Here is a 22,867-nt window from a genome sequence, read left to right as displayed (position 1 = left end):
TGCCTCGAGGATAGCTGGCATCCATTTGATTTATCAGATCACAGACATTCCCACCTTCCTTGTTTTTCTTTCCTTCTGTGCTTGGTATCACACCTCTATGAAACTTAGTAGATTTGTTTAGGCTGGAAAGGCCCTTAAATATTGTGTGATCTTCAAAGCAAGTAATGTGTAGTTCCTTTGAATTGGTAGTCAGGGAAAGAAATAGGTATCTGAGTTTTGGCTCATGTTGTTTCTTTTCTCTTGGGTTCCTAGTGCATTTTTGTCCTTTGGAGCCAGTTTTTGTTAGATTGGTACTTGTCTCTTTTACCCAGAAATAAAGATGGAAAGTCTGAGTTGGACTTTGATACAGATCAGTATGATATCCTGGTATCAGACTTTGGCACAGAAGAAAAAGAGACTGGTGGCATTACCTCTGAGCTGCCAGAAACAGAGTATTCTTTACGGGTGAGTAAGAGTGGTTTTTCTTCAACGATGAGAGGTAAGATATCCTGTAACATGAAAATATTATAAAACAAGATCTCACTTCAGTTCTATAAAGTTGACAACCTTTTGACCCTATGCTAGGATTCCTTTTCACTATCTCCACTGAAACAATGTAGCTAATATAGTCAGCAGCATTTAGTGTGGTAGTTGATTTAGAATAACAAGGTATAGAAACTGAGTCAAATATTTGCCCAGATTAGATCTCAGTTGCTAGCAGAGTCAGTAGATGGTAGCAACAGGGATGTCAGTAGAATTGGCAATATTGTGTAATAACTTTCCCTTCACTGTTCCATAGGCATTTTGTGGCATTTTATATATGAAGCCACGAATGAAAATTTTTCTGCGTCAAAAGAAGGTGACTACCCAGATGATTGCCAAGAGCCTGGCCAATGTAGGATATGATATATATAAACCTACCTTCACAGTATCCTTACAACTACATGAAGCTGACCTCTTTGTTTCAGGATTAGATTTCCAAGTTGGCACAGAAAAACAGAAACCTTTCCTTTTCCAATTCAAAAATGCGTGTTATAGTACAAACCCTATTTTAGGTATCTAAGGAAGTATTTCTTGAATGCCAATCTGTGTGCCAATTTAATCAGAAATCAACTGGAAATTATTAAAATAATACAGCATCCTGAGACTTTAGAGATTCTGGTTCAGTAGATTCTGAAATCTCTTTTTTTAATAATAAATATTTATTTATTTAAATGAATAGCCAGTTTGAGAATCTCTGCTATAAGGAATGATTCACACTGTTTGGTTTGTACTGGAATTTTGTTATATATATATTACATTGATTGAAATAAGCAAAATGTTGACTAGAACTTGTTCATCTTTTGGACATACTATGATTTTTGCTGTAACAAGTCCAGACTTATGTTGATAAAAGTTAGGAGATTGGAAATTAAAAGTTGATTTTCTAGGGTGAGAGAAATCTTCAACAGATTTGACATGGATTTCTTGGTACTTCTCATATTGGCAGCCACTCAGAGAAGTAATTACTCATTTTCACTTCTACCCTCCACCCTGCCCCATTGCCCTGGGAATGGATTTCAGACACTTGAGGAAATCTTAAGATGAGCTTTGGAAATTAGGTCCATCTTTGTTGATGGATTTTGGGGTCAAAAAAGTCTTTGAAAGGGTGAGAGTTCATAAGCAGTTATGAAGAATTGCTCTTGTAATTTATTTTCTAGTAATAAGCTCAGCTCTTGGCCCAAGAAACATGTTCACACTCTATTTGTTTTATCAAAGTCATTATCTAGCTTACTTTGTCTTTATTCCCCTGATCAAAAATTAGAAAATGCCGTTCCCTTTTTAAATAGCCATATGGTTGTTACTCATAAGCAGATTGATTTTCTCCTTTTGAAGAACACAACCCTTGTCTACTGTGAAAGGTTTTTTTAAAGCCCTAAACAAACCCAACTTAACAAAGCCAGAGCTAACATTGTTAGCATCTGTAGGTAAATTAGTTATAATATCACTGTATGTAGCTAGGATCTTAGTGCCATAGGTTTAACAGAGCCAGTCTAAAGAAGTGCCTTTCAACTACTGTTTCAGGATATACCACATTTCTACCTCCAGCTTCTTTCTTCTGTGGGTTTCTATCAGGGTACCTCCTATGGATGCATTCTGTACGTACCTGAGCTCTTCTCAACCTCCCTTCCCATTAAACTGGTTACCTTTCCCTATTAGAATTTGGGCTAAACGAATTCACTATAGGCATGAGTAAAATGAAACTTCTAATAAAATTTCCCCTAAAGTCACTGAGGGAAAAGATTACAGATGCTGACTTATTTATTCCTCAGTTCAGTTATCAAAGGCTTCTTCTCTCCTCTTGTCCTTTCTCCTTATCCTAATTTGGGGAATCTCCTACCCCAGTGTACTTCCACCCCATAATTTAGAATTTAAAAGTACACAACAGAAAGAATTTGACTATCTTTATCTTTAAAATGTTAATTTTATGGTGTAGAATTTTGGTTTTTTGTTTGGGGCAGTTTTGCCCTGTTTTGTTTTTTCATTGGAATAGGGTCTTATTTGAGATTTGATTTGAGCCTCTGGAGCCCAGAACATTATATGTTCTGAGCCAAGCATTACTGTTATGTACCCACTCGTATCATGTCTTCATATCATACCTGACCCACTTGTCACACAGATTTGATGCAAGTAGCTTGTTACTTAGAGGGGGTAATGGATATCAGTTTTTGAAAAAGTAACAAAAATAAGTTTTCATTTAACTCATTTGGACATGAAGATTTCTTAGTATTTGTTTTAATGAAAATCTCAGTTTCTCTATCTCCTTTATCTTTCTCACTCTATTACCTTGGTTTTTAAATCAAATAGGAGTTGCTAAAAACTCATAAATTATTCATGTTTTATGTATAATACTTAGTTCTCTTTATTTCATTTATCCAAGCTTGTTAACTTCTTCCCATGAAATATATTACAACAGGACTATTTATTGTCCTTTACCTTTAAAAGTGGTTTTGTTCTTCATGGTTTTGCTTTCATTGTGTTTTGTATGATTAGCCGGACTTACCTTATTGCATGTAATTGTGTGAATTTGTGTTGTACCATGTATCTTACCTAACAGCAAATTAAGCAATTAGCAAGGGTTAAGAAACGTTTTGTGATTTATGAATTTTTAGATCACTGATGGTATTTTGATATATTTTCTTATAGTCTTTTCTATGTATACATTTATAGTATATATTTTTAGATGATACTTGTTGTTCTGAACATTTCCTAATGTTCCCAAATACTTTTCAAAGACATAATTTTAAGAGCTGCATAACAGACCATGTGGATACACCAACATTTATTTAGTCATTCCCTTGTTGTCAGACATCTAAATTATTTATGTTTTTTTAGCCATTATAAATCACTGATAAATTTCTGTAACTCATAAACCTTTATGGTCTTCTCTGACTATTTCTGTGGGATAAATTCCTGAAAGAGAATTACTTGTTCAAAGGTTAAGAATATTTTTAAAGCTATTGCTACCGATTTTTAAAATGCCTTCTAGAAAGGTTATACCGGTTTACATACAATGGTGTTTGATGTTTTTTGCTGTAATATAGTGCAAAATTTTGTGTGCTAAAGCTCCTGGTGTTTGTCTCCTTAATGATTTTCTTCTCAGAATAAGCAGGTGAAAATAACTTTTGGGTTCTCTTGCAAGAATAATAACCAGTTTGGAGTACTGATGTATCATAACAACCGCCTCATAAAGTCTTTTGAGAAGGTGGGATGCCAGGTGAAGGTGAGTAGTTAATGTTTCTTTGTCATAGAAGGCTGAAAAGAGTAGGAAGAGGATTTAAATTTTGCAAAAGGGATAGACTAATGAATGGCTTTTTACTCATCTTGAGATAGTTGTTAAATCTGATCCTGGAATTCTGTGTTACCACTGAGCTGTCTTGTGTTCAAAAGCTCTTTCTACTTCTCATTCTTCATAGATGTCAATCAACCCAGGAGTTTTACTGAATGCATTTTCTAGGTAGCTGTTAATAAGAGGTAGAATTACAGCACCAGCAACCCTGCCATGCGTATAAGTTTATTAATGTTTGAGGTAGCTCTTTCCATTTTCTTGGGGAGACAGTAAGGCATCGTGGAAGATGTATAAAATGTAGTGGTTTATGACCAGGTTTTGAGGCCTGGCTTTTCCACCTAAAAGCCATGTAATCTTGGCTACACTGTTTAATTTCTCTGAGGCTCAATTTCCTTACCTGTAAAATGGAAACAACGATAGTAATTTTACTTGCTCTGCCTATCTTACAATTTGCAGGGTTGAGAGATTTAAATGGGATAAATTATGCAAAAGTACTCTATAACTGAACTATACAAATATTACCATCATCTTAAAATTTTGATGACAACTTAAAGTAGTAATATCCGCAAGTATCCCATTCATTCCTGTTTTACAGATAAGATTGCTAAAGCACAAAGAATGATAAACTGCTTTATATTACACAGTAGGACAAAGTTACATATGACCCAGGAGAGCTAGTTTTCAACCTATATTGCTTTTCATTGTTATATCATCTTTATACAACTTGTTTGCCAGTCTAATTACACTCTGACTCAGTTCCTTCCATTAAAGTATACAAAAATGATTATAAATCCAAAAATCTCTTGTATCAACTTGTAATTAATAATACTGCAAGTCTGACTCTCTTTAGCAGTTGTTTGGTGGCATACATATATAAAAATGGTTTATTTTAATGGAGTGTGATTTATATAGCATCCTTAAATTTTTTTCAGATGGAGTTTGGTTTTAGTTCCCTAGAACAGAAGTATATAACCTTGATTTTTTTTTAGCATTGTCATTCTTTGTTCAAGTGAAATCTTATGGCAGTCCCATAATATAAAACAGATGAAAGTGGAGGTAGTGTGGGTGAAGTAGAGATGGCTATTAATCCCTGGAAAATCCTAGGAAATCTATGGATCACAGTTTGAAAATCTCTGCCCTGTAATTTGCCAGAGGTTCCAGTTCATTGTAATACTTGCAGTCTATTGGAGTACATTCTCAGTGTTTCTCTAGATATTACTGGCCTCTCCTTGCCCGTGAACGTTATGTAACCTTTCTATTATTGTTTAGAATCAAAAGGAAGTGCCTCCAGGCAGTCAACAGTAATGTAAGTGTTGAAATTAATATTTTTCTTGTAAGCCAACTCATGGAGAAGGTGTGGGAGTAATTGGAGTCATTGAGTGCAATTTCTTAAAACCTGCCTACAACAAACAAGACTTTGAGTACACCAAGGAGTACCGGTGAGTCACTCCCAACCTGAGGTGTTTCTGATGGTTTGTTCAGATACGATTCTGTTCTCTGAAACCTCTAAAATCATCTCTAAAAACCAGCCAGATAAGTTAACTGAGAATCCTTTCAAATCTATTTTCCAAGATAAGAGATAAAAGGATTTGATTTTTAAATTAAAAGCTTACTGATACATGATGTATGGAGCCCAACTGAAATAAACCTTAACTTTAAAAATTAGGGAAAGAGCATAGGGGTTGTTTAGTAAAATACCTTGGTGAAACAAAGAGCCTTGAAATTGATCTTAATGAAAGGAGATGAGTGGATCTGAAGTTATTGAATATGTTGTGGGGAAAGCAGCAGTTTGAAGTTTGTTCCAAAAGATTTCCTTGAAGCCAATGAACAGATTGAGAGGAAAGTATTGGAGCAGCAGGAAAAACGTGTGTTTTCCCGGAAGCATCTAGATTTAATAGGTAAGACCAATAAAGAATCAGAAAGGAACTTGACATTGAGGCTGAACCAGCAAGGATATTTTTAGGAGACAAAGAAGGGAGTTGCTAAAGCCGGGATATAATAGTTTGTTTTAAAACTTGTGGGGAGGGATGGATCATACATCCCTTCGTTCATCGAGTATTGTGAGATATCTCCTCTGTGCCAGGTATTAGGGACATAAGAACGAAAGTTAAGAATCCTTGATGCCGGGCTTCCCTGGTGGCGCAGTGGTTGAAAGTCTGCCTGCCAGGGCAGGGGACACGGGTTCGAGCCCTGGTCTGGGAGGATCCCACATGCCGCGGAGCAACTAGGCCCGTGAGCCACAACTACTGAGCCTGCGCGTCTGGAGCCTGTGCTCCGCAACAAGAGAGGCCGCAATAGTGAGAGGCCCGCACACCGTGATGAAGAGTGGCCCCCGCTTGCCGCAACTAGAGAAAGCCCTCGCACAGAAACGAAGACCCAACACAGCCATAAATAAATAAATAAATAAATAAATAAATAAATAAATAAATAAATAAATAATAAAAAAAGAGTCCTTGATGCCTATGAACAAATGGGATGAGATATATGTAAATAAGAAACTTAAATACCTATAGAATAATTGCTTTAATGGGGGATGTATGCCAAATGGGAAGAAGCTTTAAATATGCCTAAAGGAATTCACAGAGCAGAATATGTTTGAGCTTAAACTTCAAGGAAAAATTGGAGTTTGCTAGGTGGATGAAGAGGGGGAGGACATTCTAAGCACAGGGAAGTATTTGAAAGGGCAAAGGGTGTTCTGGGAGGATGGAGAAAGAAGGCATGAGGACATTTGGTGTCATTTTTCTAGAAATCTCAGTAGCAAATCTTTTCTTAGAGTAGGGGAAAAGTATTTCCCCAAATCTCTTTTGTTTTGTGTCCAAAACTGTAATAAAATTAGTTAAATGTTGTACCTTAATTTATATGAAACCATAAGACTTTTAGGTTTAGTATTTGACAGAGAACTATTTGGATGACAACCCCAGATTAATTTCAAGGTAATTGGTTCTTGGTCACTCGGGCTACTCAATGATTATAATAACTACCTGCCCTTAGTTTAAGTAAAATGGTCTTTTAAATATGAGTCTGGCACATAATGGAGATCTTTGACTAGGACTTGACTCACAAGAGTGAAAGTTTAGAAATGACATCAGTTTGACAAAAGTCTCAGAGCCAAGTCATTCTATTTGTCTTGAGTGAAAGGAATAGAGAATTTCTGGTGATTAACCGAATAGTTAAGACGTGTGAAATCCAAATGTTAGATATTAAAAATTATGTAACATCCTCTTAAGCCATCTCTGCCGCCCCCCTATCTAGCTTTTAAATTTTAGAGGTATTAGACGCTTGGTTTGTGATGTTTCGTTTCAGTATGATGGGTTTGAGGTGATGGCAGGGGAAACCAAATGGAGGTATTCTATAGAGAGTAGGTTTATTCAGCTAAACATATGGGACTTCTGGCTTAAGTAGCTTAATATCTGCCACACATTTTATTAAAAACAGAAAACTAGTATACTATCCTGCATGCAGAGTCTTCGGAGGGTAATAAATTTGCATAACTCATCCCAATTCTGGCATCATTTCCCTTTTTACTCAATTTATTTTATGTTAAATGAAAAAAAGTCTTTAGTTAAAATATAAGGGAGTTTGAGAGGGCGATTAGAGAAGGTTGTCTGCTATCACAAACTCATCCTAAGAGTATTTATTATACATTTCAAAACCGCTATAAGAGATACCAGCCATCATACTGCTGGAATGTCTACAAATAAATCATTTGTAATATCACTTTTAATAGTTGTAGATATCACATTTCAGCTACAACTATCAGGGCTCAAACTTATAACATTTTTAGAGTGAATTTCAGCTAAAGAAATGCAGTCAACGCATACTAAGTGAACACACCTCACTGGTACGTGGCACAGTGGCTAGATTTTGTGGAGTTTTCCAGAGAAATTCGAGACATGCTTGCTGTCTTTGAGGAGCTCACAGTGTAATTGTAATGACGCATCGTCACAGACACGAAACAGTTTAGAGAGCAATAAACTTGCTGTTTGATCAATCAAAACTAAGTGGTATGGTATAGGAAACATTCCCTGATAGAACAGATAGGGAAGGTTTTAGGTAGAAGGTATGACTTGAGATTTGCCTAAAGGATACAGGTTTAGAAAAGGGAGGGAAAGGAATTCCAGGATGGAATTATAGCGTGAGCTAAGTGACAGCAACTCAGAGTGGGAAGAATATGGGGAGTGAGGATAAGGGGATGTAAGTAGAGTGAAGGGGAGTGAAGTCAGATGGATAGAGTATGGCCCTGTCCTAGGGCAGGGGTTGGCAAATTTTTCTGTGAAGGGGCAGGAAATAAATATTTTAAGCTTTGTGGGCCGTATGGTCTCTGTCACTACTACTCAATTCTGCTGTAGTAGGAAAGCAGCCGTAGACAATAAGTAAAGGAATGAACGGTGTCTGTGTCCAATACAATTTTGTTTACGAAAACACGCGGTGGCCCGGATTTGCCCCACAGGCTGTAGTTTGCTGACCCCTGTCCTGGAGCCACAGTTCCCAAACTGTGTGCCAAGGTGCACATAATGAACTCACAGAGGAGCCACAGGATGTTTACAATTTTCGAGGGGATACAGTGATATTGACTCTTGCCTATATGCAATAGAAATTGTTTTCTGTTGCTCTCGTAACAAATTACCACAAACTGTGCCTTAAGACAACACTGGTATATTGTCTTAGAGTTCTGTAGGTTAGAAGTCCATCATAGATCTCACTGGGCTAAGATCAAGGTGTTGGCAAGGCTGCATTTATTTCTGGAGGCTCTAAGGGAGAATCCGTTTCCTTGGCTTTTCCAACTTTTAGAGGCTGCCAGTATTCCTTGGCCCATGGCCCCCTTCCTCCATCCATATTCAAAGCCATCAGTGGTGGGTTGGGTCATCACATCATAACACTCTGATGACCTTGCTTCTGTCATCACTCTCCTCTGATTCTGACTCTTCTGCCTCACTCTTCCACTTTTAAGGACCCTTAATGATTATGTTGGTAATTCAAGGTAATCTCCCTATCTTAAGGTCAGCTGATGAGTAACCTTAATTCCATTTGCAACCTGATTTCCCCCTTGACATGTAATCTAATATATTCACAGGTTTCAGGGATTAGGACATAGACATCTTTGGAAGACCATTATTCTGCTACTACAGTCTGCCCTCTGGCCCCTTAAGATCCACTTACATCACACATGCAAAATACATTTACCCCATCCCAACATCCCCAAAAGCCTCAACTCTTACAGCAGCTCAGTCTAAACTCTTAATGTCATCAGCTCAGAATTCCCAAATCTCCTCATCTAAATCAGGTATGGATGATACTCTGAGTCTGATGCATCTTGGAGTAAAATTCCTCTCCATCTGCAGATGTGTGTCTTTTTTTTTTTTTTTTTTTTTGTATTTACTCCCAAAATATAATGGTGGGACAGGCATAGGATACCAGTTATAGATGTTCCAGTTCAAACAGGGAGAAAAAATGAAGGAAAAAGGAATCACAGATTCCAAGCAATTTCCAAGCTAACTCCACTAAATTTCAAGGCCTGGGAATACTCTTCTGGGGCTTTCAGCTCCACCCTCTGGATTTAAGGCTCTGTTCTCTGTCCTCATGGCTCCACCCTCAGACTCATTTTTCCTTTTTCTTGAAGGGTAGCATGTATTTGTAGCTGAGTAGTTTCATCAGCCTGTTTCTTAACTGTAGAGTTTTGGGGGTCTAACTGCCTTCTTTCATTTATACTCTCTCTGTCCCTTTCAGTCCAATATAGCAGTTTTGTCCTTGTATACCATTCTCGAGAACCTTGTGGGTTTCAAGTATATATCATGGATATTCACTCCATCAGACAAGAGACTCTTGACAGGTCTTTCCTAGATAATCCTATTTCTATTCTTGGCTTCTGCTGAGATGGTGGTGGAGATCTGATTCACGTGTTTAATCTTTTCGGAGAGCTTTTTGTGTGACTGAATACGTTGACCTTTTGATCTTCCTGAGATATTAGCAAAAGGTTGTCCAGCCACTGCCTTGGCTTTTTCTCTAGAGCATCTTTCTAAATTTTAGCATCTTTTGCAGTCTGGATAAACTGAGAATTTCCAAAATCATTAAGTCCTGGTTCCTTTTTGTTCGACAGTTCTTCCCTCAATTTATTTCTTTCCTCTCACATTTTATATAAGCAGCAAGCAGCCACCAGGCCACACTTTCAACAGCCTGTTTGGAAGTCTCCTCAGCTAAACGTCCAATTTTATCATTTACAAGTTCTGCTTTCCACATAACTGTGGGACATAATTCTGCTAAGCTTTCTGTCACTATGTGACGGGGATCACCTTCCCTCAAGTTTTCCAATAACATGTTCCTCATTTCCTTCTGAGCCTTCACCAGCAACAATTTTAACATCCATAATTCTACTAACAGTCCGTTCACAATTATTTAGATATACTCTGAGGAAATTTGTGTTTTCTCGACCATGCTCTGCCCTTCTGAGCCCTCACCAGTGGGGTGTTTAACATCCATATTTGTACTAACAGTCTATTCAAGGCAATCCAGGCAATTTCTGTAATGCTCCTCCAATTCTTCCACCCTCTGCCCACTGTCCAATTCTAAAGCCACTTCCACATTTTTAGGTATTTGTTATGGTAGCACCCCACTTTCAGGTACGAAAATGTTTACATTCCTCTTGATTATATCATATCTTTGTGAATCTGGGTTTTTTGTGATTGCTGTGATAAAAAGCAAGTAATACCAAAAATCAATGTTGAATAAGGAATGAGGGAAGTTGTGTCCAGTTTGACTCCAAGGTTTGAGTAGTTGTACAATACCCAACAGGCATACCCATTCCATTATAAGTAATTGTGGCTATTTAAGATTGAAACAGAAATATTTTTAAAATATATATATATATATTTTTTCAAATGGGCACTAAATTTTAGTACATAAATACTTATTAAGTTGTTTGGACATAACCATTTAATAGTAATTGGAACCAGTACATATTTCTTTAGACCTAAGGGTGCCATGAAAAACTTGGGACACTAAAGGTACCATGAACCGAGATAGTCTGAGAACTTCTGTCTTAGAGGGACATTGGATAGAGTAGTTGATGCCTTAGGCAATGAGAATTCGTTGTGTATTCTTGAGTAGAGGGGTGACTTGGAACAATTCTATCTTAAGAATATAGTACATTACACTTATATACTGCTTTATGGCTTATAAAGTGCTCTATATGAATTATATCAGTTGATAAATCTGGAAACAGGGTGCAGGATAGATTGAAAGAAGGATTATATGCTATTTGAGTAATCTAGGTGTGGGGTGAAGGTGTGAAATAAGAGTAGCTGTGAGAAAGGAAGTATGTGACAGATACTGAAAAAAAGATCAAAAAATTTGGTGTTAAATTAATAATGGGATAAGGGAAATAAAGGAGAGGAAAGAATCAAAGATCACTTCAAAGCCTCAAATTTAGTAGACTGGCATATTGACAGGATCGTTGATAGAATAATGAGGTTGGGGGAAGGAACAGTTTTGTGTAGTGGCAATGGTGGAAACTAGATTGCACGAGATTAAGACAGGAGAATGAAGAGGAGATAGTGGGTATAGACCACATACCAGGATTGGGGAAGTAAAAGGAAAGAGATTACTAGAACAGTGGAGTCAAGCCAGGTTTTTGCAAGAAGGAATGGGGTTTCAAAATACATGAGAATGGTGTCTTGATTGAGGTGGTGGTTACATGACTGTATGCATTTGTTAAAACCGATAGAACTACATGTTAAAAAGATAAATTTTACTCTATGTAAATTTCACCTCAATATTTGTTGCCTGAGTACATGAGAACAGAGGTTTATTTTTATTTTTTAAATTGAGATATAATTCACATGCCATAAATGTCACCATTTAAAAATGTATACTTTAGTGATTTTAGTATATTCACAAAGTTGTACAACCATCACCACTATCTAATTCCAAAACATTTTCTTCACCTCAAAAAGAAACACCTTGTCCTTAGAAGTCACTCCCCATTTCCCCTCCTCTCCAACCCCTGGTAACCACATAATCTGCTTCCTTTATTTTTCAATTTTTTTTTGTGGTAAAATACACATAACATAAAATTTACCATCTTAACCATTTTTAAGTGTACAGTTCGGTGATACTAAGTACATTCATATTGTTATGCAACCATCACCACCATCCAACTCCAGAACTCTTTTTTTTTTTCTTTTTTTTATAAATTTATTTACTTATTTATTTATTTTTGGCTGCGTTGGGTCTCCGTTGCTGCGCGTGGGCTTCCTGTAGTTGCGGCGAGCGGGCCTCTCATTGCAGTGGCCTCTCCTGTTGCGGAGCACGGGCTCCAGGCACACGCGCCTCAGCAGCTGCGGCATGCGGGCTCAGTAGTTGTGGCTCACAGGCTCCAGAGCACAGGCTCAGCAGCTGTGGAACACAGCCCGTGGCAGTTGCGGCACACAGTTGCTCCACGACATGTGGGATCCTCCCGGACCAGGGCTCGAACCCGTGTCCCCTGCACTGGCAGGTGGATTCCCAACCACTGGGCCACCAGGGAAGCCCCCAGAACTCTTTTCATCTAGCAAAACTGAAATTCTATACCTATTAAACAATAACTCCTCATTCCCACCTCCTCCTAGCCCCTGGCAACCACCATTCTACTTTCTGTCTCTATGAATTTGACTACTCTAAGTACCTCATATAAGTGAAATTATACAGTATTTGTCTTTTTGTGACTGGCTTATTTCACTTAATGTACTCAAGTTTCATCTATGATGTACATATGTCAGAATATCCTTCCTTTTTTAAGGCTGAATAATATTCTATTGTATGTATATACTACAGTTTGCTTATCCATTCATTTATCAGTGAACACTTGGATTGCTTCACCATTTTAGCTCCTGTGATTTATAGTCTATTTTGTCTGATATTTGTATAGCTACCCTTGCTCTCTTTTGGTTACTGTTTACATGGAATATCCTTTTCCATCCTTTCACTTTCACCCTCTTTGTGTCTTTGTATCTAAAGTTAGTCTCCTGTAGACAGCATATATTTAGGTCATTTTTTTATTTTACCCATCTCTCTGTGTCTTTTGATTGGAGACTTTAATCCATTTACATTTAAAGCAATTACTGATAAGAAAGGACTACTGTCATTTTGCTATTTGTTTTCTATATGCCTTATAGATATTTTGTCCTTCATTTCCTGTATTACTATGGTCTTTTATGTTTAGCTGATTTTTTGTAGTGAAACATTTAAATTCTTCTCATTTCCTTTTGTGTATATTTTATAGCTCTTTCCCTTGTGGTTACCATGGGATTACATTACCCTGTGATCAGGAGCAGCAAACAGAGATCAGAGCACAGATCCCCAATATTTGGAGGACAAGGGCTTTTTTGCCTACCCTGGCTCCTGCAAGCTGGTCTTGAAATGTGTGCACAGCTGCCTGTCACAGGGCTGGGGTAGGAGATGGGTAGCTAAGAGCTGAAATTTGCCAATCTATCATCCAAGCATTCCCTTGGAAATTACAAGTCTTCAGTAGACTCCAGAGTTCCAAATAGTTACATTAGACAGATTCTGCCAGTGTAATTGTTGTCTAGATGGGAGGCAGATTCCTGGTGCTTCCTACTCTACCACCTTTCCAGAATCCCATGTAATCTTTTTTAAAAAGTAGATTTAAAGTAAAATTTTAAGAGAAAACAAGAAATAGTTCTTCATCTGTGACTTTAGGGAAGGATATAAACATAGAGGTAGGAACACTGGTAGGTTGGAGGGGAATAAGAGTTTATAGGGGAACTCATATATGATTTAATCTCTGTGTAGTCAGAATCTAATTTAATATGAGTAAGGTGGAGTTAAGGAAGAATTCCTCTTAATGAGAGAAGAGGTCTACAAAACCTTTGGGGAATTATCCGGGGAGTCAAGAGATCTAAAAACTAAATTTGTAGTGTTTCAGGTGTATACAGCTCTACATTAAGTTGTAATCCTGGGTTGTAGAATTAAATAGGAATTAGTCACTAGAAATTGGCAGTTTTTAAAAGTAAAATTCAGGTTTTCTACACATTATATTGTTTAACCCTGGGTCTGCTGTTGTTCATTTGGGAAGAGAGATAAAGAAGAAAGGGCAAGAGCCATAATTGGGGCATAGCCTCCACTAACAGCTATATAGTAGAAGGTTGAAGGAGACTTTGTTGCCTGTTGCTGCTATAACTGCTGTGATCAGCATTTAGATAAAGAAGAACTATATAGACATTTTTAAGTTAGTGTTTGATTTGTAATAGATAGGGTGCAGTATTTGATCCTCTGCCTTTCAACTTGGTCCTCAATTGTTTACCTGTAGTCATCTGACCATTGAATAACTCCCCAACAACTTATCTGCAATTTAGTCTTCTATCATTGTCTCTAATGTCAGCTCCCCTCGCCGTGATTCTAAAATTTGGAGAACACAGTACTTTTTAGGACTTGTGACCATCTTACCTTTTCAACTGACTTTGTCATTTTGACATGTAAGTTACAAAGGCAGTACATTCCCATCCTAGTTTCTGAAAGTGTAGATGTTCAGACCTATGCTGAATATTCTAAATTGCTGGTTTCTGTTAAATGGGAGCATCTTAAAGATTGCAAAATTATTCAACAAATTCTCAACATTGACATGTTTCTTTCTTTTTCTTTCAGGTTGACAATAAATGCCCTTGCCCAGAAGCTCAATGCTTATTGGAAGGAAAAGACCTCCCAAGAGAATTTTGAGACCTCAGCCATAGTCAGGCCAATACTGTGAGTAGTAAATTTAGAATATAAAAGTATTAGGGGTAATGTCTATGGAGCAAATGGAAGGAATGGGATAAGATGGTGCTTTTCACATAAGGAAGTTTAATTAACTAAAAATAAGAAATCACAGGTACTAATTTCATCATTCTCTAGACCTCTTCATTCTGGTTTAACACTTCTGTGATTTGGATCATAAATATGAAGAGTTTAGTACTGTCAGTTTATCCTGCAGGCAGCATGATATAGTAGAAGATGATGACCATTTAAATCAGCCATTCCTGGGTTGAAAATCTAGATCTGCTTCTTCTTTTTTTTTAATAAACAACTTGAAACTTTTATTGTATCAATGTACTATCTAATGTATTACAATTGCTTTCAGGTCATAAGTTCTATAAAAATTATGAATATTACTTAAAAACCTAAATAAATCACTAGTGTATTCTCTACTTTCAAATAATTAGGCAAAAATCATGAAATTAAATCATGGATAAATGTCTATTAGTCTTTGTTTGTTTTTAGATTTTATTGAAGTATAGTTGATTTAAAATGTTGTGTTAATCTCTTCTGTACAGCAAAGTGACTGAGTTATACATATGTATATTCTTTTTCATATTCTTTTCCATTATGGTTTGTCACAAGACATTGAATATAGTTCCCTGTGCTATACAGTAGGACCTTGTTGTTTATCCATCCTATATATAGTAGTTTGCCTCTGATAATCCCAAACTCCCATTCTTTCCCTCCCCTACCCACTCCCCCTTAGCAACCACAAGTCTATTAGATCTTCTTCTTAATAGTTGGTTGAGCTTAGGTTAAGTAAGTCACTTCACCTCTCTGAGTATATTAAGTTAGATGACATAACCTTTTTTGCACAGTACCTGGCATATAGTAGGCATTTAGGCATTCAGAAATATTAGCCAACTTCCCTTCTCTTTATTACTAGTGAACATTGTTGGAACTGTACCAAGAAATTTGAGACTAGAAGTAGAGAACCCAGCATGTCATAAAAAAATGTAGAATTTATTGAATCTAAGACAGGAAATTACACACAGAATGGTGGATCGGGATGAAATGCCTTAGTAGGCCAGGAAAGGAGCATAATATAGAGGATAGGATGTGTAACAACATGTATACAGTCAATTATACCATCAAGACAAAGATTAGAGGTTCATTTTGGGGTAGGCACCCATGTTTTTTTAAAAATGGAAATCATCAGACAAATGTTTGATATAAAATTTTGTTTTAAATGCAACATGATTGCTGTATGAATATCACTATATCTTATTCTAAAGATCTCTACTCCTGTCCAACATCCATGGTTTTCAAGGAAATGAAAATTGAGATGCCATTTTTGCCTTTTAAATAAGCAGTGATTAATGCAATGAAACAGATGTTCGTATATTGCTGGAGTGTGTTTATGTATGTTATACAACCTTTTCTGGAGGCAGAATGATGATTATCTATTGAGTACTTACATGCCGGACACTGGTCTAAGTTCTTTACATGTATTTATTTAATCATCACAACAACCCTATGAGATAGACAGATGATATTATTACTTCTTTACAAATGTAGGCACTGATACACTGAGAGCTTAAGTAACTTGTTCAAGATTGGATAAGTAGAAAGTGGTAGATCCACTTATGTTCAAATATAGGCAGTCAGGCCCCCAAACCCAGGTTCTCAACCACGACACTCTTCTGGAAGGATGCAATGAGAATATGGTATAGACCCTTCAACTACCTACTTATTGCAAGCACAAGCTAAAAGTCTCTCCTATCTGCCTGGATGGGAGGATCTACTATGGTCTGCATGTAACCTGAGGCAGGGAGTTACTGTCTCTAATGCTTGTCCCCAAGAGAGTAATATTGGCACGCTTCTGCATGAGACTCTTCTGTGTGTGTGCATGTAAAACCAAAGCTAATATGACCTTTCCTCTCCCCTTCCACTACGGCTGAAACTCCTTTCTCTGGCTCTAAATAAAACAGTGACTGTACAGAAATATTTAGACACCAGAGGTCAGGCCTGAGCTTAGAGTTTAGAGGTTGCAAGGCTGGAGCAGCCTGTAGCTAGGAGATAGGAAGCTATATATCCAAGAATGTGTATGAATACTCTTTGTTAAAACAGAGTTTTGAACAAGAAGAGGGCATTGTATTTGAGTGGTAGACTTATGGGCACCTTTTACTTTCTTTTTTATATCTTTCTGTATTTTCTATATGAGCTTATATTGCTTTTATAACTAGAAAAAAAACACCATTTAAAAAGATAAGAAAAATATTGAACTAAGACATACAAGAATCATACCACTCTATTGAAATGTCTAGTATAAGAGCAGTGTAAATGTAACATACACAAAATCTTTTAGTGTAAATTACATGTTTTTCAAATTGGCCCTAGGTGTCTCTACCCTCTTTCTGTCTTTTCTCCAGCCTTCCCCCTTCCCACTCTGGTCTGACTTTCACATATTAGATGCTGACTACTTCTATTATACAATGATCATCTCCTCTTACAGAGAAACAAATTTACTCTAAGGTGTAGGTGACTGGGTTACACTTCCTAGAGGAGATGGGAATGGGCATGTATTTTAAGAGTAGAACTCTGGAAGAATTTTCTCTTCATAACTTAACCCAGTTGTTGAACTGGAGCCACCATTTCTAGTTATGAAATTTAATCAAATTTATGTTACTTTTTAAGATTAACTTTGGGAATATCAACCTAATATTGATTTTGATTTAAGTATGAACAAAGACTTCTTGAAAGGAAAAAAAAAGGGAGGACTAGGGAGCCTGCAGGGAAATGGGGGAGTCATTTTAATGACAGTGCTTCAATGACTCTCACAAATGCATTTCAAATCTATCACAGGATTGGATAGAAGCAAATAAAATGATTCTATCGGTCTTATTTTTTAGTAATATTGTAGTATATATAAAACTTTTTGCTGATTAATAAATTTTAAAGTTATCCTTTTGTTTGCTTAAGGATAAGATTCCAAGGTAAGTACTATTGACCTCTGTAATATGGTAGCTCACCATGTTAAAACTTGCTACTATTTTTCATATCCATATCTGGTCTAGTCCTATCATTATTTTATCTGTGAAGTTCAAGATATATACATTTTAGACACCTGGACGATAACATTTCTAACACATTTCATATATAAAATCATGCTCTTTCACTTTTAGGGTATGCCTTTCTAATGTAAGACAGAGTACAGAGCTAGGATATACACAGTCATGCTTCTGTTTTCCTTCATTCAGGAAGATTCCTGACCAGACATGGGTACAGTGTGATGAGTGTCTTAAATGGAGGAAGCTTCCTGGCAAGGTTGATCCATCTACATTACCTGCAAGATGGTTTTGTTACTATAATTCCCATCCAAAGTACAGGTAAGGTTAAGACTCAGTATTATGTCAGAGAGCACTCCTGATTTGTCTCTGTGTCCTAAAACACTTTTCATCTCAAGTCCACACTCTTCACCCTGGCGTTCAAGCCCCTATGCTAACTGGTCCCACCCTACCTATTCATTGTATCTTAACACAAACCTGCTTTAGCAGGCCTGTGGCTTCACTCTTCCCCACACATGCCATACGTATTCCCTTCTCCATGACTTGATACTGTCATTCCACTTGCTTACAGTGACTTTCTGTATTCCATCTGCCTATCTAAATCATATCCGTCTGGTAAGCTTAAGTATTTTGTGTGATACTTCTCCAGTTGACAGTAGTTTACAGTTATTTTACTCTGGCTTCCTGTGGTATTTAATTCTTCACATTTGTTCACGTACTGTTTGAATTTTTTGGATGTTTTTCATATATATATACTTGGGCTCTTCAAGAGATTATAAATTACTTGAGAACAAGGGATTTACATTTCAGGTTGAGTTGACAGTTTTCTTCATATGCTTCCTATACTTGCATCTGTTGTAGTACCTATTGTACATTCAATGCAGGTTGTTTACACGTTTGTCTTTCTAATATACCATGTGTTTCTTGAAGCAGCTAACATCTAGATAGTGCCTGTCATACCCATGGGTATTCATTTCAATTTGACAGATATTTTTTATATGACTTAGTCACATAGGTTGATAGTAATAACTCAGTTTGCTTCAATTCAGCTGTGACTTTCTTAACTTTTTTCTGCAGAATAAATGCTGATAGAAAAAAGGTACTAAACCAGAGTATGCTTTTTAGAAAAAAATATTTAAAATGGAGGAAATTAAATAAATGAAGTCCAGATCTGTAATGAGCAAGCATTTCCCCGTAGTCTCCAGATGTGCCTAAGTATCTCTTAGGGTTGTGTGATTAAAATGTAGGACTGAGTGCTTAGAAGTCTCATTTTTGAATCCTGTATATGCTATCAGTTTATACTTAGTCCAGGAGACATAGCCTTCCAGGACACTTTGTGCCCTAATAAAATGGGTGTAACATAGGGTTTCCAATTATTATTAATTTTTGTTTATTTCTAGGATTGCTTTTGTCCACTGAATACATTTTCTAGTACTCCTTTCAGCTTTTACTCCTAAAATTCTCTTCCTCGTGCTTTACATCTAGTCTTTTCATTTATAGAATTCTTTTTCTCCTCTTTGCTAGTCTCTGTTCTGTTCCTTTTACAATGTCAGCTCCTAGTCTCTTCTTGCTGCTCTCTATCATAGCCTCTGATTTTCCTCTTCAGGCGTCATCACATAGTCTAGGGATGCTCCTGCTTCTAGACGGCACCTTGGGAATTACTTTCTTAGTACATGAGGCAAAAGACCTCGGTTCTAGTCCCAGCAATATTCTCTTTGTATGGAACCTCAAGCAAGTCTCTCTTGTGCTTGAACTTCACTGTGTAAAACTAGAGAATTATGCTTTAGTACTTTGAGTGTCTTGGGAGAATGGTGATATATACACCAAAAATAATGATATGATATGCCTTGAAAAGAGAATCGCTACATGTTATCCTGCACACAGGTTTTATAATGTGGGTGGAATCTGAACTCTGTAATGTTAGAGGGTGGTTAACCTGCCTTGTCATAGTCGTGAGGAAAGTAAAGGGTAACAGTGAAGGGCACATTTTGTTTCTGAAAGATGATTTCTTCTCTGTACTGCAGGAGGTGCTCTGTTCCAGAGGAACAAGAACTCATTGATGAAGACCTGTACTTGAGCAAAGCTAAGAAACAGTTGAGTATACCCGAGGTGGTGCTCTATATCATACAGTAGAGGAGCCTGACCCTTCCTAATAGGACAGGGGAATTTTGAGAAGAGAGATGATTTTTTAAAAATGATTTCCCTATTCACCTCTCTGGTCTTCCAGTTCTTTATTCTTCCTAATCATCTCCTGAATGTCTCAACTAGTGATTGACTTTAACCTCTCTCCCTCTTCCCCCCACCTTTTGATAGGGCATTTGAAATCTCTCTTCAGTAGCAGAGTTCAGGAAGGAACACTTAGTTACTCAACAAGGCTCACACTATTTCTAGTTTAGAAGGAACATTATAACCTAAGTCTATAATTGGTAATCCATTTCAGACTGAGAAATTTCATGAGTGAACTAAATAGCCCTTTTATCTTCTCCTAGAGATCAAACTGTTGAGAAGAAGAAGGTACCAGTGGAAAGTGAGAGCCACCAGGTGAGAGACAGTCCACCCTCTTGCTTTTCTTACACAAAATTTTCCCCAACAGGGGACATAGGTTGAAGGAAGCAGCACTCTTGAAAGCTGCATAGAAATAACAAGCCAGTTGTCCTGGTGGTCTTTTTTTTCACTGGATCTTTTGATTTTGCTTTGATCTGCTGTTACTGATGTTCAGATCACCAAAAATAGAAAAGCCAAATCATTTATTGCCCAGATTTGGATTCAGTACTGATTCTGGACAGTGTGAATGTCACATTCGGTGTCACAGAATATTCAGGGTTATGTTCCATCCTCATACAGGCTGCTCCTGTTGAGTGTCTGGTTTTCCTCAGTCTCCTTTCTTCCAGGATTCAGGGGTGATTCCTTTCTCCTTCCTCTTGGGAAGAAGGGGTGGTTCTTTGTGCCCCTCCCCATCCCTGCTTTCAGGCTGGCTGGCTTTATAAAGACTCTGCTGTTTTGAATTTTCAGGAGCACTGTCTCTCGGACATGGTTGCCCAGCTCCGGACGCTGAAGGGTGCAATAAGGTTGGCCGTCCTTTCAGGGACACTCCTTTCCTGACAGCCACCATAGCACCCATATATCTTCCCCACCCAACCTTGCCTTTCTGCATGATTTTCCTCTTGACCCTCTTTCCCAGAGATATCTGCTAGTAGCATGTTAGATTCACCTTCCACCCACTCAGTCAGGGTAGGTCAGACTGGTGAGGATAGAGGCAATTAAATACTAATTCTTCCTCTGATATCCTACCAAGGCCCAGGTGTATTGATAAACAGGTTGCATACCCTCATGTCTTGGCTTAATAGTCTGATCTAGAGATTGGGAGATTTCCTGGGACCGCCCTGTCCTCATTCAGTTTACCTCCCCTTTATACTCCTTCACCTTCATCATTCATACTATCTTCATAAGCTGGCTCTCCCACAAGATCCCAGATGCATGTCTCTGTGTGTGTGCAATACGAATATATATTAGTCTCTCGCATGCATTTCTCCAAGACCAGCACAGACCCTTGCTGCAGTGCTTATTCCCTCCATCCCTTCCCTCATCACAGAGCTCATAGGAGTGAAAACCCAGCCTTAAACTGGGTCACAAGAGAGAATTAGACAGTGACTAGGGGGCCTGGGTTTGTGTTGCGGGTGGGATGACTCTAGGAGCCAATAAGTGAGTTGGGGAGGTCTGTTGGTGTCCAGTTGATAAGGTTATAACTGAACGTGCCCGGGGTCAGTGTTCTAGTGTACATTACTGCGCGCTGTTTGTTTTGTGTAGGAAACAGTTCGTTTTTATTTGGCCAAGTGTTCTTTCCTAGCATCAGAAGGATTGACTCATCCTTTGGTATTTAGTTTGAAATTGGGATTTTTTATGAGTTATTTCTTTCTTTGCTAGGTATTCACTAATCCACTCAAGATCCCTTCTATTCAAGATATGGATGACTTGAATAATAAGACGATTGAATATGAGGGAATTGATAGCCCTAGCCGGCTTTCATCTGTTGGAGAAGAAAGCAGAACACCTTCTCTTCAACTTAAGCCTCTGGATTCCAGTGTTTTTCAGTTTTCCAGGTGGGTAAAAAAACATAGACTCTCTTCAGTAATAAGCCTCAGGGTTTGTTTTCCTGTAAAATAAATTAAGATGGTTATAATGTTTTTGTTTTTCCTAAGGCCTGGCATGGAATTCAGAAGGAGAAACACCATTTTGGGTTGATAGAATTGTATGTTGCATGTATCCCCCATTTTTCAGCATTATAACTGTCATGTCAAGTCTGTCGATCTTTTTCTTTTTTTTACTTTTTTGAGGTGATCATCTGACAAATGCTTTTTTATGGATTATATATTCACATTATGTTGGGAATTGTGTAAGTGAAATAACAGACATGAAAACTCTTTGAAAAGCATAATGTACTATACAAATGTAAGGTAACATTACATAGATAAGCATTGTTTCTTTCCTTAAGTTTAGGAATATTGAAATCCTGTGCAGCCCCATAGGTCTAGCACATGTTGGCCACATATAAAAATAAGTATTAGAAGTTTGTGCCATTAGGTAAGCCTTCTAGTTCATTGTTTCCTAGGGTAAATTTTTAGTATAAGTTTAGTCTTGGGATTTACTTGTTCATCTTCTAGCACCTTATCAATATTATTTTGTTAGTCTTTACAACAGAAATTTTCATAAATATCGGGAATATTTGAAGCACTAAAAGGTATGACTGCCCCTGTGCTGCCATGAGACTGGAACTCAGGACTGCTATTTATGACTTGCTTTCTCCTCGTCACTGTGCTTCTCACTTCGGGCAGGGCCAAGCCATAGGGAAGGTACAGAGTTGTTCTCTAACAGTAGAAACTTCTATAGTCCTCAATAATATGACTGTTAAATAGTAGGTTGTGAAGTTTTCATTAACCCTTTTCAGTTTGGATATTTTCTTAACATACTGTAGGAAAAAAGCAATGGAATATATAATAGGGTAAAAATAATTCCTGCCCCCGCCCCTGCCAATGTTACTGATTCCTTTCCTTCTTTCTTGCTTCTTAGGTGGGTCTTTTCAGCTTCTTACCTAGAAAAACATCTCTTTATGTGTGCACGTCCCCTCTTGAGTGATTCTTCCACAATTAAGCCCTGTAGATACTGAAAGAACCCCATGTCACCCCGAGCATGAACAAAAAGTCTCAAGAAGAAGTAAACTGTTAGGAGAAAAACTAGTAGAACTCTGAAGGAATTAAGTGAGAAT

At 37.5% G+C, this 22,867-nt stretch overlaps 1 protein-coding gene across 2 annotated transcripts in view; it reads left to right on the top strand.

Moving 5' to 3' along the window:
• Positions 1–22,867, top strand: part of MORC4 (MORC family CW-type zinc finger 4) — a 54,342-nt gene that overhangs the window by 15,407 nt on the left and 16,068 nt on the right. For both annotated transcript variants that reach the window (XM_082377091.1, XM_082377092.1), the window contains 9 exons: positions 312–444; positions 779–907; positions 3,623–3,742; positions 5,147–5,247; positions 14,447–14,545; positions 17,797–17,925; positions 19,629–19,697; positions 20,094–20,145; positions 21,529–21,704. In XM_082377091.1, the coding sequence (XP_082233217.1) occupies positions 312–444; positions 779–907; positions 3,623–3,742; positions 5,147–5,247; positions 14,447–14,545; positions 17,797–17,925; positions 19,629–19,697; positions 20,094–20,145; positions 21,529–21,704 (1,008 nt within the window). The remainder of the gene's footprint in view (positions 1–311; positions 445–778; positions 908–3,622; positions 3,743–5,146; positions 5,248–14,446; positions 14,546–17,796; positions 17,926–19,628; positions 19,698–20,093; positions 20,146–21,528; positions 21,705–22,867) is intronic.

This window comes from Balaenoptera borealis (genome assembly GCF_965194805.1).
Source record: "Balaenoptera borealis genome assembly, chromosome: X".
Classification (NCBI taxonomy): domain Eukaryota; kingdom Metazoa; phylum Chordata; class Mammalia; order Artiodactyla; family Balaenopteridae; genus Balaenoptera; species Balaenoptera borealis.
The sequence above is the reverse complement of the archived record's forward strand: the minus strand, read 5'-3'. Positions and strand labels throughout refer to the sequence as shown.